This window comes from Diplotaxodon limnothrissa, linkage group LG1 (genome assembly GCF_057381915.1).
Source record: "Diplotaxodon limnothrissa isolate DT_005_m linkage group LG1, D_limnothrissa_male_GT1.1, whole genome shotgun sequence".
NCBI classification, from domain to species: domain Eukaryota; kingdom Metazoa; phylum Chordata; class Actinopteri; order Cichliformes; family Cichlidae; genus Diplotaxodon; species Diplotaxodon limnothrissa.
In genome coordinates, this window is record NC_140596.1 from 16,038,680 (window position 1) to 16,053,242 (window position 14,563).

Consider the following 14,563-nt stretch of genomic DNA (forward strand, 5'->3'; position numbering starts at 1 on the left):
GTAGTTAAACCTTTACTCAAAAAGCCATCTCTAGACCCAGCAGTCTTAGCTAATTATAGGCCAATCTCCAACCTTCCTTTCATATCAAAAATCCTTGAAGTTGTCAAACAGCTAACAGATCATCTGCAGAGGAATGGCTTATTTGAAGAGTTTCAGTCAGGTTTCAGAGCTCAGCACAGCACAGAAACAGCTTTAGTGAAGGTTACAAATGATCTTCTTATGGCCTCTGACAGTGGACTCATCTCTGTGCTTGTCCTGCTAGACCTTAGTGCAGCGTTCGATACTGTTGACCATAATATCCTATTAGAGCGATTAGAACAGCGTTCTTCCATTTGCGCAACATCTCTAAAGTTAGAAATATCCTGTCTCAGAGTGACGCTGAAAAACTAGTTCATGCATTTATTACTTCCAGGCTGGACTACTGTAATTCATTATTATCAGGATGTCCTAAAAATTCCCCGAAAGCCTTCAATTAATCCAAAATGCTGCAGCAAGAGTCCTGACAGGGACTAGAAAGAGAGAGCATATTTCTCCTGTTTTGGCTTCCTGTTAAATCCAGAATTGAATTCAAAATCCTGCTCCTCACATACAAGGTCTTAAATAATCAGGCCCCATCTTATCTTAAGGACCTTGTAGTACCATATCACCCTATTAGAGCACTTCGCTCTCGCTCTGCAGGCCTACTTGTTGTTCCTACAGTATTTAAAAGTAGAATGGGAGGGAGAGCCTTCAGTTTTCAGGCCCCTCTTCTGTGGAACCAGCTTCCAGTTTGGATTCGGGAGACAGACACTATCTCTACTTTTAAGATTAGGCTTAAAACTTTCCTTTTTGCTAAAGCATATAGTTAGGGCTGGACCAGGTGACCCTGAATCCTCCCTTAGTTATGCTGCAATAGACGTAGGCTGCCGGGGATTCCCATGATGCACTGAGTTTTTCCTTTCCAGTCACCTTTCTCACTCACTATGTATTAACAGACCTCTCTGCATTGAATCATATCTGTTATTAACCTCTGTTTCTCTTCCACAGCATGTCTTTATCCTGTCTTCCTTCTCTCACCCCAACCGGTTGCAGCAGATGGCCGCCCCTCCCTGAACCTGGTTCTGCTGGAGGTTTCTTCCTGTTAAAAGGGAATTTTTCCTTCCCACTGTCGCCAAAGTGCTTGCTCATAGGGGGTCATATGATTGTTGGGTTTTTCTCTGTATCTATGAAGCGCCTTGAGGCGACTTTTGTTGTGATTTGGCGCTATATAAATAAAATTGAATTGAATTAAAAAGGACTACCTGAAATTAATGAAAACCAAAAACCCACAAATATTTCCAGTGACCTCAGCTTGACCACCTTAAATGTTTGGAAAAAACCCCAAAAAAACAAAAACCCAAACAAACATGAATCTGGTTTTAACAATAAATAACAGGCGCACACACACAAATACGGTTGATTATTTAAAAAAATGTATTTGTATGTACTTACATACTGGTGTCAAAAGAGTATGCACCAAAATGTCACACCGACTCACAATTACAAAGAAAAAGCATTTTCCATTTCTTCAATTACAAGTATTGAAAAAAAACTATGTACAGAAAAAAGGGCATGGTGACGAGATAGGACACTGGAAACAACTTTACAGTCACACGATGTCTTAAATGAGACTGGGGAAAAAAAAAAAAAAGTCTACACCGTTTTCTTAACCTCAATTTGTATTTCCACTCAGGAAAAAAAACCTTGTGCATCCTTCCCCCAGTCCAGCGTCAAGGAGATTTCAGAGTGTGCTCACAAAAAGACTTTAATTTTTTTAATTGTTAGAAAAACTGCCAGAGGACTGATTATCATAAATGAAAAACAAACAGCTGAGTGGAAATACTTTTTACTTAAAACGCATCCTAAAGATATCCTTAAAAATTAGTTATAGTGGGAATGAGACAGGCGGCGTGCGAGTAGCTGAGGTGAAGATAGGTCCCGGGCTCTAATCGCCACTTCTCTCTGGATGGACATTAAAGGCCTCGGTTCCCCTGCTATCAAATCTTACTGATGGAAAGCACACAAGCTCAAAAACCCTGGCTGGAAACAGAATTGAAATGAACCAAAACACAAAACCAGGAATGAAGAAAGGCAAGATAAGGTGAGGTGTTGGGCTGTTGCATCAGCAGCAAGACTGAAATTAAAAAATATATATATCTTTATCCTTACTTGTGAAAGAGTGCTAAAGGGAGAAAAATATAAATGGCAAATTAGAGCAACTGGACAAGAGTCTGTGTGGTCCTCATCCTGATGGGCAGAGCTACACAAACTGACAGAGCTAAACCAGCACATCCATTCTCACTGCATCCTGAAGCTTCACTTTGGGAGTCCTCTCGTTCAATTCATTCTTATACAGTTACAGCGTAGCAACCAGCATCCATTCCAGCACTCTGGGTTCAGTGTGTCTGAAGAGGATGTGAAACAAGAATTCATGGTTGGCAACATCTGAGTCTAAAACGGCAAAATTTACACTGCAAAGCCACAATGGAAGTGCATGTGTCACACACGTGAACATGAATTAGACTCATAACTTCACAAACTGATCAAAATTTTACCAAAACAACCTGCTACGTGAAAAGTGATTTAAAAAACAAAACAAAAAAAACAACAGTGCCGCATTTGTCTGCAGGGATCTACACATCTGACTCTTTAGACTGGTTCCCCCCCTGCAGCATCCTACTGGTTGGAAAATGATGTGGTATTTCGTGTGTGCCTTTTGTGAATTTAAGAATCTCTTTCCAGCTGAATCAATCAAAAGAAACTACTGCAGGGTGTGTCTTAATTGAAAATCCACCAAGAACAGAGCACAGGAAAAAAAACGAACTTCTCATGGTCTCAGTTCGGCAGAGCTTTTCTAATGTCTGCTTCAGGGTGAAATGACGTTTGTGAGGTCAGGATTTAATTTTGAACAGAATGTGTCTCTGTGTTGTGTCTGGGGTAGCGTGGGACCAGCTGCTCCGTCTGGGACAGTTTCTCTCGTCTCCTCTTTAGTCACTTTTTGCCTTTTTGCTGTCATTTCCATTCTCCTCCTGCTCAGTCCCTTCTCCCTCTGCATGCTTCCTCTTCTTTGTGTCGTCCGAATCTGTGGAAGACGGGTGTGCCTGGAAGGTGACTATGACGCAAGTCATGTTATCACATCCTGTCCCATCTCCAGATGTGTCGGGGGCCAAACAGTGGTCCAACAGCTGTCAGGAGGACATGTGAAACTTGAAATTGAAGACTGAGACCTTGGACAATATTTTTTAGGCAATTAAGGCAGTAAGACAGACAACAGTGATTACTTGTGATTTTCCTGGTAACTAATTTACTTGTCACTTAAATGTGAAGAAAAAGACTAGTCTAAGAATAAATTATCAATTAAAAGGAAGAGATCGAACATTGTACAAATGCCACATTATAGATCAGTTTAACCCCTGCATGCATGAGGATGATAATGACAAGGGTGAGCGGTTATAGGTTTGTTCCTGAAAGGTGCGCTCTTTCACAGGAATATCGTAGGCCATACTTATTTCCAACTCCCTGTCACTGACGAGACAGAACCCTGACGCGACATGGATGGATGTGAAAAAATTTATTAAGCTGGCATGATGGTGTGTTGGTAGCAGGCAGGCGATACACAGTACTTTGTCACATGATGACAGAGCCTGAAATACTGGCGATGGCCAATGCTACCCCTCAGCCTCCCAGTAGACACATCTATGGTACTGATATGAAAATACATAACCTTGTTCTCAAGTTATTGCATTCACAAGATTTTCAGAAAACTTGGCCTCTGACCTTGAGGTCAAGGTCACTGAGATTCGAACTCATTCACAAACTGGGGTGACAGCAATACCCCATCAGCCTTTTACAGCTGAGGGATAAAAACCCCAATAGCTACATCTCAGACACTACAGGCCTCACTTAGCATGTTAAATATTAAAGTTCATGACAGCACAATTGGAATTGGAACAGGTTTGGTTGGGCTGCCAGGACAAAGCGTCTTCTCTCTATGGTAGCATGGCTTAGGTTTGGAAAGGTGCGTCTGAACAAACCTCAAGATTTCTGGAACAATATCAATTGGACAGACAAGATAAGTGGAGATGTTTGGAGGGGATGCGCAGCACCACATTCGGTGAAAATATCAGCACAAACACCTCACATTAACTATTAAGCACGGTGGTGGAGGGGTGAGGATTTGGGCTGTTTTGGAGCCACAGGACCTGAACACCTTCTAGTCACTGAGACAACCATGAACTTTTCTGCATACCAAAGTATTCTAGAGCCAGATGTGAGGCCAGGACAATGAACCCAATCACAGCAGCAAATCGAAAAAGGAGCCCAATCTGTTTAAAATGTTGTGGCAGGACCTTAAAAGAGCTGTGCATGAACAAATCTCTATGAACTGAAGCAGCATTTTAAAGAGGAGCGAGCATAAATTGCTCTAAAATGATGTGAGAGACGAATCGTTCAGAAAATAATTACTTCCAAGTTCCTGCTGCTGAAGGTGTTTGTAACAGTTCCTGAATCACGGGATGTACTTTGTGGAACTGTGAAGAACCGAGTCCCGTGAAAACTGTTTCACATGACTGTACACAATGTTGGCTTCTGAGAACTGCACAAGTGTTTTTTAAGCTACTGCATGGATTAAATTTCCACAATCTTATCTCTGTGTGGCAGAAGAACTAATAGTTCTAAGAGCAAATGCTATGTGATTAGTTCTAATGCTCTACTCTTAGATCTAATTGTTTACAAAAACTGTATATCTATCGCTTATCCATTTAGTTTTTGCCCTGCTGCTGAGTAGAGCATTGTTTAATCCCTGATGACTACACTGTACTTCAATATAAAATCTGAGTTTTTCCTTCATGCTCACCTCTTCCACAATCGAGGAAAGTGCTCTGGTTTTGCCATTCTGGTCTGGTTTGATCTTCTCGCTGATGAAGTCCACCACCTCCTGACTGCTCAACACATTCCTGCAAACACACAGAAGCACAAACGGGATTTAAACAGCTGAATCAAAACATGGTAACTTTGGTGTCCGTTTTTTTTTGTCTCAAATTACAAAATTATTTGACTAGCTCCAGTTTTGGACATCATTTTACTAACACCCCTGAAATTAGTTACCGGTAATGGGGCAAATAACCATTTACACTCACCAGATGCCGTCGCACGCAATAACCATAAAGTCGTGGTCCTCGTTAAGTGTCAGAACTTTAACATCGGGCATTGCAGAAATCATCTGCTCCTCTGGTGGCAGAGACTTGTTCCTCTTATAGAAGTGGTCACCTGAGAGTCAGAGTTCAGACTAAGTTTGGTCACTGCAGTTGAGAACATGCAAACACTGGACATCAATGAAGAACTGCTACTATATTCAAAAGAAAATGAATAGGAGTGATTCCAAGAACCCGAATATTAATAATCTGAAGGTTTCAGAGTCACCTACCAATGGCTCTGGAAAGGTTCAGTCCACCATTGACACGCCCATCCATCGTCACCTTCCCTCCAGCGTTTTTGATGCGAGCTAACTCCACCTCGTCCTCTGGCTTGTGGTCATAGGACATGTCAACAGCTTTGCCTGCAGTCACACAGAAACAGAGTGCTCACAAATTAGATAAAGACTGTGCAGAAATCCACCTTTACTCCAAGTCTGATCCTTCAACAAACTGTTCAGTAAAACATCAGAGAATAAATAAGAGAAGCAAGGTCAAGGTTCCTGCTGCTGGAGGAGGTACCACAACAACTGATTTAGCTAAGAGGTTTTCAATCTTTATCGTGGCACTGGAGAAATCCTGGGTCCTATTTCTTACGTAACACACAATATAAACATACTGTATGCTGCACATTAGCAGTGGGGAGAGTCACTACTATGCCAGAAACCCTCAGCTTTGACAACTGTTTTATAACTCAGTGCTTGAATCAGATAGTTTGGACCTACCGCGTTCAGACACCACGCAGCGAGAGTCTCCAGCATTGGCCACAATCAGCTGTTTCCCTCGGATCAGAGCCACGACGGCCGTGGTTCCGCTGTCTGAGCCAGGCTGTAAACACAAACACGTGAGCTGTAACACGCTGCCAAAACTACGAGGGCTTATAACGATGTAACCGAACCACCGTCTTTCATATGAATGAGACTATTTGATTTGATTCAAATCAAATGGTCTGTGTCATGTCCACTCAGGCATGTGATACGTAATTTTTGCCATCAGACATGGATGTCCAGCTTTCGGTCTGTTTTCTGTGACCAAGAGAATTAACATTACAATGCACCAACTATCCACGTGCCCCAGGCGGCAGACTTCAAACAAGTATAACAAGAATGACTGATAAGCTGCCGGGTCTCTAGCTGTCCGTGTCTGCAACAGAGTATAACCAAGGCTTGAGGCAGTCATCAAAATTTCTTCCACTTAACAAGATGTACAAATGACCATTTGTTGAAAACAAACCTCATTTTTGGTTTAATAAAACCAATAAAAAAATACATCAAACAGCAAAAATAAAACTTAAGTCTTTACAACACACCTCTTCTTTGCCATCCATTCCAGGTAGACACATTTCCTCCTCCTCTTCATCCTCAGAGTCTTCTTCTCCCTCTTCTGTATCCTCCTCTTCTTCCAGCTCACTGCTGTCACCATCTTCATCTTCACTGACATCCTGAGTTAAAACAGTGATTACACTGGCGTTTCAGAGTAAAGTTTCACAGCCCAAAAAATTCCAATATTCTACTCCCTTAGTCTCACCTCTTCCTCACTAGCCTCCTCCTCCTCTCCTTCAGACTCGCTATCATCAAAAAACCTGGACTTCGAATCTCCTGAAGCCTTTGAGGATGAAGAGGAGCAGGAAGGGCCTGCATCTCCTTCTGCTTTACTGGCCTTTTCCTCACCATTGGAGCTTCCTGAATCAGCTCCACTGTCAGCTGTAGGAACGAGAAAAGAAAAATGTATAAGAGAGTGAAAATAAATACACTGAGAGAGCACTGACTGATACATCTACTTTTGAGCAGACTAGACTGCAGCTGGGAACCGACATCTTTGTTCACGCGGCACGTTCTGATTACAATGACCTCAGCAGATTTCTGGTGAAGGAGGCCCACCACCAGCTACAGTCCAATGCCTGTTTTCCACCAGCATCTACTCAGCTTGATATTCTACTTTACTCTGTTTCGGTCATTTTGGAATACAAAGAGCACCACCTAAATGTGTGTGGGATGGTTCCAGCAAGGTGGCCCGAAAGTCCTGTGATGTAATTTGTATGCAACACAAACAAAAATGGAGGATACTGAGGTGACGGTACACTGTGGCTCTGTGTCAGACTCAGGGTGTGAAAGAAGAGATCAGAAAAGGCTAAAAGCAGCAAGAAGAAACACTCTGAAAAAGTTGCTCAAATTAGTGATATTTGTGATTTGTAGACGAAAGGATGTTGCTATGACATAAGCTCAATGGTCATAAGGCTAGAAGGGCTAACAAAAAAGAAAAAAAAAAAAACAATTAAAAAAACCCCAACACAATTAAGTTGTCCAATATACTTATATGGCTGATACAACTGCAAAATCCATGTGTGCTTAACACTGAGTGAAAACACAGACACTCATATGCATTTAACATGTTAAAATTGGATCTGCAGTTCTAGAATTTCTGCAATAGACCGACTGAACATCTCTGTACCTGAGCCACTGCCTTCGCCACCTCCTCTTCGCCGACAGGCTCGTAGCTTAGACCCGCACGCTGCTCCTTCGCCTTCCTTTGTTTCCTCATTGCTTTCCTCCACTTCTCCATTTAGCCCCTCTTTCTTCTGCTCCTCCAAACCGTCCCCCTTATCTCCTGAGGACTCAGGCTGCGAACTGGAGCCCTTCTTAGCTGAAACACTAAGATTTAAAACAAAACAAAATTCATTCTTGCAGCTTCTAATTGTGCCGACCAACATGAAACAAGTAGCTGAACCATCCAGACTGTTGGATATCATGAATTTCTGACCCGCTGAAAAGGTGGCAAGAGGAGAACAATTGTGAGATATCTGACACCAGTATCGATTAACTTGCATGACATGACCTCTTGCAGTAACATTTCTATTTTTTTTTTTATTTCTACTTTCTTCAGGTGAAAACTTCACACATAAATCATAACAACTTTAATGATGTACCTCATGGCGGCCGCATGTTTGATAGCATTGCGGTTTTGGCCGTATCGTACCAGCAGCTCCTCTATAGTCATCGTGGCCTCCTCGTGGAGCAAAGCTGCCTCCTCTGTGTCCACTGAGAAAAGGAAAAGAAAACAGAATTACTTGTATTATCATTTGACGTCAGAGATTCAAGCTACAAATAGTGCACGCACTCTAAGCATATAATTTACTTGCTGTATTCCCACAAATTTTTTGGTTTGATTTTTATTGCTGGTGATCATTTGAGTAGTTACAGTCAATGCACTTTGAATAAATACAGAAGGGCAAACAAAACAAGATGAATGCTGTTGTGCCAAAAGTTTACGGTTAAAACATTAAGTTGTTGAAGTGACAATAAAATTATAATCGCATAAACACAAATCCAGGCACAAGTACACTTGCACATGACCTTCATCTTTCATATGGGCCCAATCGTAATGACCACCTCAAGGTCTATAAGCACTAAATCCTCAAAGACTTAAATGATGTCATCTGTCTGCACAGCTGTAGGCATGAATGAGAATTCAAAAAAGCACAACATGGCAGAAACCGGAGAGCATTTTGTGACAAATGACAAAATAAGCAAAGAAAAAACAACTTTCTTTGCACTCGGGGAACTTAAAGCACCAAATGTCTTTCAAACTTGTGCTTTTTAGAGGGGACCATAAATCACTGTCCAAAAAATAATTAACCTATTTTTAAAACACAGAATAATCTTGGCTTGCAGCAAAGCACACGTTGCATTCCTTTGATTTTATTTAACCTTTTTTCCCTAAATTTCCAGATTGCTGCTTCTCCTTTTTCAAGTGCTTTTGTCTAAAGAGGGATCCAAACAGGATGTGAACAGTAGTGACCAGAGATAATGACATTAAGCGATTTAAGGCCTTGACGTGGAAAGTTACTGCTGATGACATGAAACACACAAGTCTCAACTTGCAAGTGAGCACTTGAAGCAAAGCAACGTACTACTTATGAAGATGTGATAGATATGTTATGATGCGTTCACATCAAATGTAACATTTTTGCTCAGTGTGATTATAAACAAAGTCTAAAGTGTAACTAGCTATCAGCTGCAGTCCTCCCACTACATTGGCTGCTGGAGGCACACGTTTTAAGTAGTGAGAGTTAAAACTTCACTTTGCGTTTGTTGTGAACATACCATTAATTAAAAGTTTCAGCCCTGCAAAGGAGGAGAGGGGTTTTCACCCACTCAAGATGCGCTCCCGTGCAGTACTCCAAGACCCCGACTAAGCCTATAATGTATGTGATTGCTGAATATTGATTGCACAAGTGGGCTGGAATAGAGAAGTGAGTGATAGTGGAATTCACCGGGAACGGGAGAAGCGCAAAACAAATGTCAAAGATAAAATATTACAGTATGAAACTGTGACTGTGGGACAGCTGTAAGCCCTTATACACTTAGCAGGAGCACACCGCGAAATGTGAGTGTAGACATCAATTTTTCTGTTGTGTAACTTCAGGCTCGGACAGATTTTATCTATGGTAAGAATAACATTGTTCCTGGTTTATTATATTGTAATTTATGTCATATACTAACAATTCTGCATTATCATTCAAAAAGGATAAGCATTTATTATGTGTTCACTGACACTAGAATCCACATGAAATGTCACAAGCAGTGGTGTACTCACAATCGTCCTCCTCTGCCACCTTTTCAGTGGGTGGCTCCTCGGTGGGCCGTCCAGCGATCTGGACAAGCTCTTTAATGACTTCCTCTGTGGTTATCCTGCCGTCGATGGCCAAGAAGGCATCCTCCAGTGCCTGGAAAACGAAATTCAAACATGTTGATACTGTAAGAGCAGAGAAGAGGCAACCATGCCCTCATAATACACCGTTTCTAATATGGCTTTAAGTATACCACAGCCAAGCAGCATGTGGTCATGGGCATTTTTCTTCAAACTCATTTAAGTCCTGCAAACATTTCTTGATGCATCTCACCTTTTGAAGTTTGCCATCTTTGTAGGCTTTCTGCTCCTTGATGATGTCAGGAAGGTACTTTGAACAGTACAGCGCTACCTCTTCACCTAAAATGGAAAATAAGTAATATAAATGAACTGAAGTGTGTGCACATAGTACTCTGATGTGCAAACAAACAAACAAACTTCAAATCAGTGCGTTACCTCCGTGTCCATCATACACGGCAAACATGGCAGTATCCTCATCGAAGTCTGGGATACTGTTGTGAGCATCCTGTGACAAAGAAAGATGGGGATAAAAATCAAAATCACAGTGAACATGAAATTTAGGTGAGACCAATGTATTTTATATTTGTTAAGCAACAAAGTTTCTTTTCTTTAAAAAAACAAAAAACCCCCAAAACAAAACAAAAAACCCACTTAAAATAAGAACAACCTCAGTCCAGGGAGCATTTTCATCTGCAAATTCCATGAAGCAATTACAGATTTATTTGCACGTGCTGATAATGAGGTGGAGCGGTTACAGAAAGTAAAGTAACTGAGAGTTGTTGCAAAGCAAATATGTTAACAGCGCCATAGGAAGTCCCAACTAGAATGAAATAATTAAAAGGTAGATAAGATAATATCTATCAATCTATCCAGGGAATGGTCATGAGGGGACACCGATTAAACAGTAAATCAACAGTTTAACTTTTAAACTCAGGTTTCATCACTGCAGCCTCTGTCCCAATCCATCTGTTGATGATCTGGTCCCCTGTCCTCTAACTTGTGAACAAAATCCTGAGATACTTAAACTCCTCCACCTGGGGCAGCAAATTGTCCCTGACTCTCCACACATTTCTGCCTATGAACCATGGCCTCAGACTCAATGGCGCTATTTCCCATTCCTAGAGATGACCACCTGATGAAGCTAACAGAACCACATCATCCACAAAAAGCAGAGATGGGACTCTTGGGCAATCAAAGTGGAGAGTGGAGCTAAAATATGTATAAGCTTAATTTGGATGACCCAGCAAGAAGGTTAGAGGTTTTGAGCTCCGCGCAAGCAAACAAACAAAACAGAAATGTCTTGCAGTTCTCATTTATAACCCAGTAAAATGTTTTTCGCTTCGTTTCATTTGGCAAACACAGCAGCAACACCACTGTCTCTGATGCGTTTATTCATTTTCCGCCTCACCTCCATGGAGACCCGCCAGCCCTGCATGGCAGAGAAACCGTAGCTCATGTTGCTGTTGCCGCCATCTGAAGAGGTCTTGGTGGTGCTAGGCTGAGACAGATATGCCCCCATGGTGGTCCGTTTCTATGGCTTTACACCTGGAGGGAAGACAACAGGAGAAAGAAGCGTCACATTTTTTTATGTTCACGTTACATTTTACATTACCCTGTCCCTACTAGCTGCGGGTGCTAGCTGGCTAACGTTAGCAACACCACAACAAAAAGTAGGCGCAGCGGCTAGCTAATACCACCATGCTAAACCCGGCTAAACTTCCAGCGGTAACCTCTGCCCCCGCGCGAGCGGCTGCGCAGCTGCGGGGAAAATCAAACGCCTAACACCGACGGCTGATTTACCTGTTGTGACGGCGCAGGAAAAGTTTAAAAGCGGCTCCAAACAGAAAGAGATTCACATAGGAATGATTGCACGTGTGGAAGCAAAAGCCGCTATCAACACACACAGAGAAGAGAGAAGCACGAGCCGCGAAGGAAGTGAATGCGCGCGCATGCCCCTTTCGCTCGAACAAGGTGGGCGTGTCAGAGGGCCACGTCACACGCTTTGGTCATGCGCATTGTTTAATCAACAGAAAATCTTTTCAACTTTTTGTTTGTTTGTTTGTTTTTTAAATTTGAATAAGCGGAGTTATTAACTAAAACTAAAGTTGAAAATAAATTTAATAAATTTAAATTAAAAAGAAATTATTTTATTTATTATTTATTTTTTTTAGACGTTATACTTTATTTTTTTAAGATGATAAAAAAACAATACAAAAATGAAACTGTCAACAGCAGGGGTGTCGAACTCCAGGCCTCGAGGGGCAGTGTCCTGCAGGTTTTAGATATCACCCTGGGTCAACACACCCAAATCACATGATTAGTTTATTAGCAGGTTTCTGGAGAACTACAAGACATGTTGAGGAGGTAGTTTAGCAATTTGAACCAGCTGTGTTGGATCAAGGAAACATCTAAAACCTGCAGGACACCGGCCCTCCAGGCCTGGAGTTCGACACATGTGGTCTACAGGCTCTAGAAAGGACCAGTTTTAACATCACATCATCTGCAGATGTATACCCCTCACCCCAACCGAAACTTTTTCCACACAGCTAGCATAAGGAGGGATTAATGCCTACGTTTATTGCTACTACAATAAAAACATATACTTTGGCTGTGAGTGAAGTGTTTGTATTTTATGTGGTATTTCCAAAAGTGTGAAATTTTTATAAATAAAAAAGACCCCTAGATTAAAATTAAGAATTTCCTATTTGTCATTAACAACTTCTATCGGTTGGTGGCGGTAAAGATCCATTTCTACATTTGCTGCCCGAAAACATCTCAACTATGACCAGGAAGAAGAAGGACAATTCGTTCCAGACCATACTCCATACCAGTTGGTGGCGGTAATGCACCTTTCACTTGTTTGCCAACCGCCAATATAACTGTAAGAAAGAAAGAAAGAAAGAAGGACAATTAGCGATTGAACATGGCGCGGGAAACCCGGGAAGCAGAGGTAATGGATGTCAACGGAGAGGACGTCTCAGAGGCGGACAGTCTCTCTCCGGCTCAGCTAAAACTGTATGAGACGCAGTTTTTCGGCTTCACCCCGCAGACCTGCATGATCCGTGTTCACAGTGCTTTTCTGGATTGTTTGTACGAAATTTTGCCCGTTGTGGAGAAGGTTTGCGTGCGGCAGTTGAGTAAAGGGGAACCGGACGGGACTGAGGAACTGCTCCGGTCCCGGGCTAGAGAGTGCAGCCGAAAGCTGCAGCAGTTCCTCGAAGAGCGGTTCAAACAGCTGTCAAAGCGGATGGATGGGCTGCTGGTTAGCCACTGTTTCTCCGTGCCGCCAAACGTCCTGCTACCCGAGGATCAGTCGCACAAAAACAACCCCCAAGACATCCAGGTGGGTGGGGAGGCCAATGGAGTTGATTATTTTTTTAGGGCTCTGTATGTCTAAGATAATGTTAAAACCCTAACCCTGGCACATTTTCGTTCCATTAATCTCTATTTAAGTCGGAAAACCTCAAGTTAAACATCTGGGTGTTGACCTAGGCAACGCATGTTTGTTTATATAGCACGTTTATTTATATAGCAGGTTTCAAACACTAGCTAAAACCAATAGCTAAAATCGGAGAAGATCTGGGTAGTTGGTTTCAGCAATTGACAGCATAACTTCTAAATGCCGTATTCTCTTTAATTTCCCAATAATTTCAATTATTGAAAAGTATGCTCTCTTGGGTTGAGATCAGGTGATTGACCTGGCCACTGAAGAATTAAGAAACTCTGAAGTTCTGTCCTATCAGTTTTGCAGTTCTGCATTTGATAGTGGAAATGTACAAGCACAAAATTATACAAGTGTGTAGATCAAAAACCTATGGACCTAACTGTGTTTAATTGCAGTAAGTGTTAAAAATCAACTTAAATGCAGTAAAACTAAAACCCAGACTTTTGTGGGAAAAAAGAGGAAGGAAAATCAGGAAGGTTTACTAAGTGGACACCGAGTTATGAATATCTGTGAAATTTCAAGAATACGAGCAACTTTTTAATGGCATTAAACCTGTTCTAACTTCATTTTAACATTGAATTCATCATGATTGTTCAAAGCATGATTAAAACTGATATTTCTCCCCCTTGCTTTGAATGGGATCTTGCATGGTCCAGGAGGTACTGAAGCTGGAGTCCTCCCTGGTGGACCTCCAGAGAGCCTATGAAGCAGAAGTCTGTGCCAGACAGGCCCTGCTAGCTGAGCTAGAAGAGCAGAGGGAGGTGCAGAAACAGCTGGACGAGATCCTGACATGGGTCAGTGAGCTCCAGGAAGCCTGGGTGAGGGAAGGTAACGGCAACTTCCATGAAAGTTTTCGACTGGTGATGGAGTCTGTAAAGAAACTGCAGGAGGCCATAAGGGCGGTGCTGGTCTGCAGCACAGCTCCTCAATGAACCGAACTCATATTTAAAGTCTGTCGCCCAAATTAATAAGTTCTTCAATTGTTTGTCAATTCATTTTGGTCACCACTGGTCATAAATAAATGGAAATATTGTGAAAACACAAATAAAACCCCACTTGTTATCCTTAAAAAGACACTGCAACTCTGAGAAGGCGCAGACAGCTTTATCACCTTTTCCCCATAAAAGTGTAATGTAAATAATAAAGCCCATATATGCAGTTGAGTCTGTTTAATAACCTTTTAGTTAATATTCAAAGGGGTTGTATTGTATGGGAGCAGTTCTCAAAGTTTTACTGCCAGGCTCTCCTGCAGAAGCTA

The 14,563-nt window shown here is 41.9% G+C and overlaps 2 protein-coding genes across 2 annotated transcripts; one reads left to right on the forward strand and one right to left on the reverse strand.

The window, feature by feature from the left end:
* Window positions 1-1,498: 1,498 nt before the first annotated feature.
* ppm1g (protein phosphatase, Mg2+/Mn2+ dependent, 1G) lies at window positions 1,499-11,782 on the reverse strand. Its single transcript, XM_085353660.1, has 14 exons — window positions 11,661-11,782; window positions 11,269-11,405; window positions 10,296-10,365; window positions 10,114-10,199; window positions 9,807-9,936; window positions 8,137-8,248; window positions 7,662-7,861; window positions 6,738-6,913; window positions 6,520-6,651; window positions 5,936-6,038; window positions 5,444-5,575; window positions 5,157-5,286; window positions 4,874-4,973; window positions 1,499-3,203 (listed from the first exon to the last, which is right to left on the reverse strand). The coding sequence occupies exons 2-14, from the start codon at window positions 11,377-11,379 to the stop codon at window positions 3,006-3,008; spliced, it is 1,680 nt and encodes a 559-aa protein (XP_085209786.1). The 5' UTR covers window positions 11,380-11,405; window positions 11,661-11,782; the 3' UTR covers window positions 1,499-3,005.
* A 1,001-nt stretch (window positions 11,783-12,783) lies between these two features.
* On the forward strand, window positions 12,784-14,237 carry mis12 (MIS12 kinetochore complex component). Its single transcript, XM_085353670.1, has 2 exons — window positions 12,784-13,203; window positions 13,962-14,237. Exons 1-2 carry the CDS (start codon window positions 12,784-12,786, stop codon window positions 14,235-14,237), a joined length of 696 nt encoding a protein of 231 aa, XP_085209796.1.
* The last annotated feature ends 326 nt before the right edge of the window (window positions 14,238-14,563 follow it).

Coding starts and splice junctions, on each gene's coding strand:
- mis12 (XM_085353670.1), top strand. CDS start 12,784: ATGGCGCGGGAAACCCGGGAAGCAGAGGTAATGGATGTCAACGGAGAG. Junction 13,204..13,961: donor ACAACCCCCAAGACATCCAG/GTGGGTGGGGAG, acceptor TGCATGGTCCAG/GAGGTACTGAAGCTGGAGTC.
- ppm1g (XM_085353660.1), bottom strand. CDS start 11,379: ATGGGGGCATATCTGTCTCAGCCTAGCACCACCAAGACCTCTTCAGAT. Junction 10,366..11,268: donor GCTGGCGGGTCTCCATGGAG/GTGAGGCGGAAA, acceptor TCTTTGTCACAG/GATGCTCACAACAGTATCCC. Junction 10,200..10,295: donor CGTGTATGATGGACACGGAG/GTAACGCACTGA, acceptor TTTCCATTTTAG/GTGAAGAGGTAGCGCTGTAC.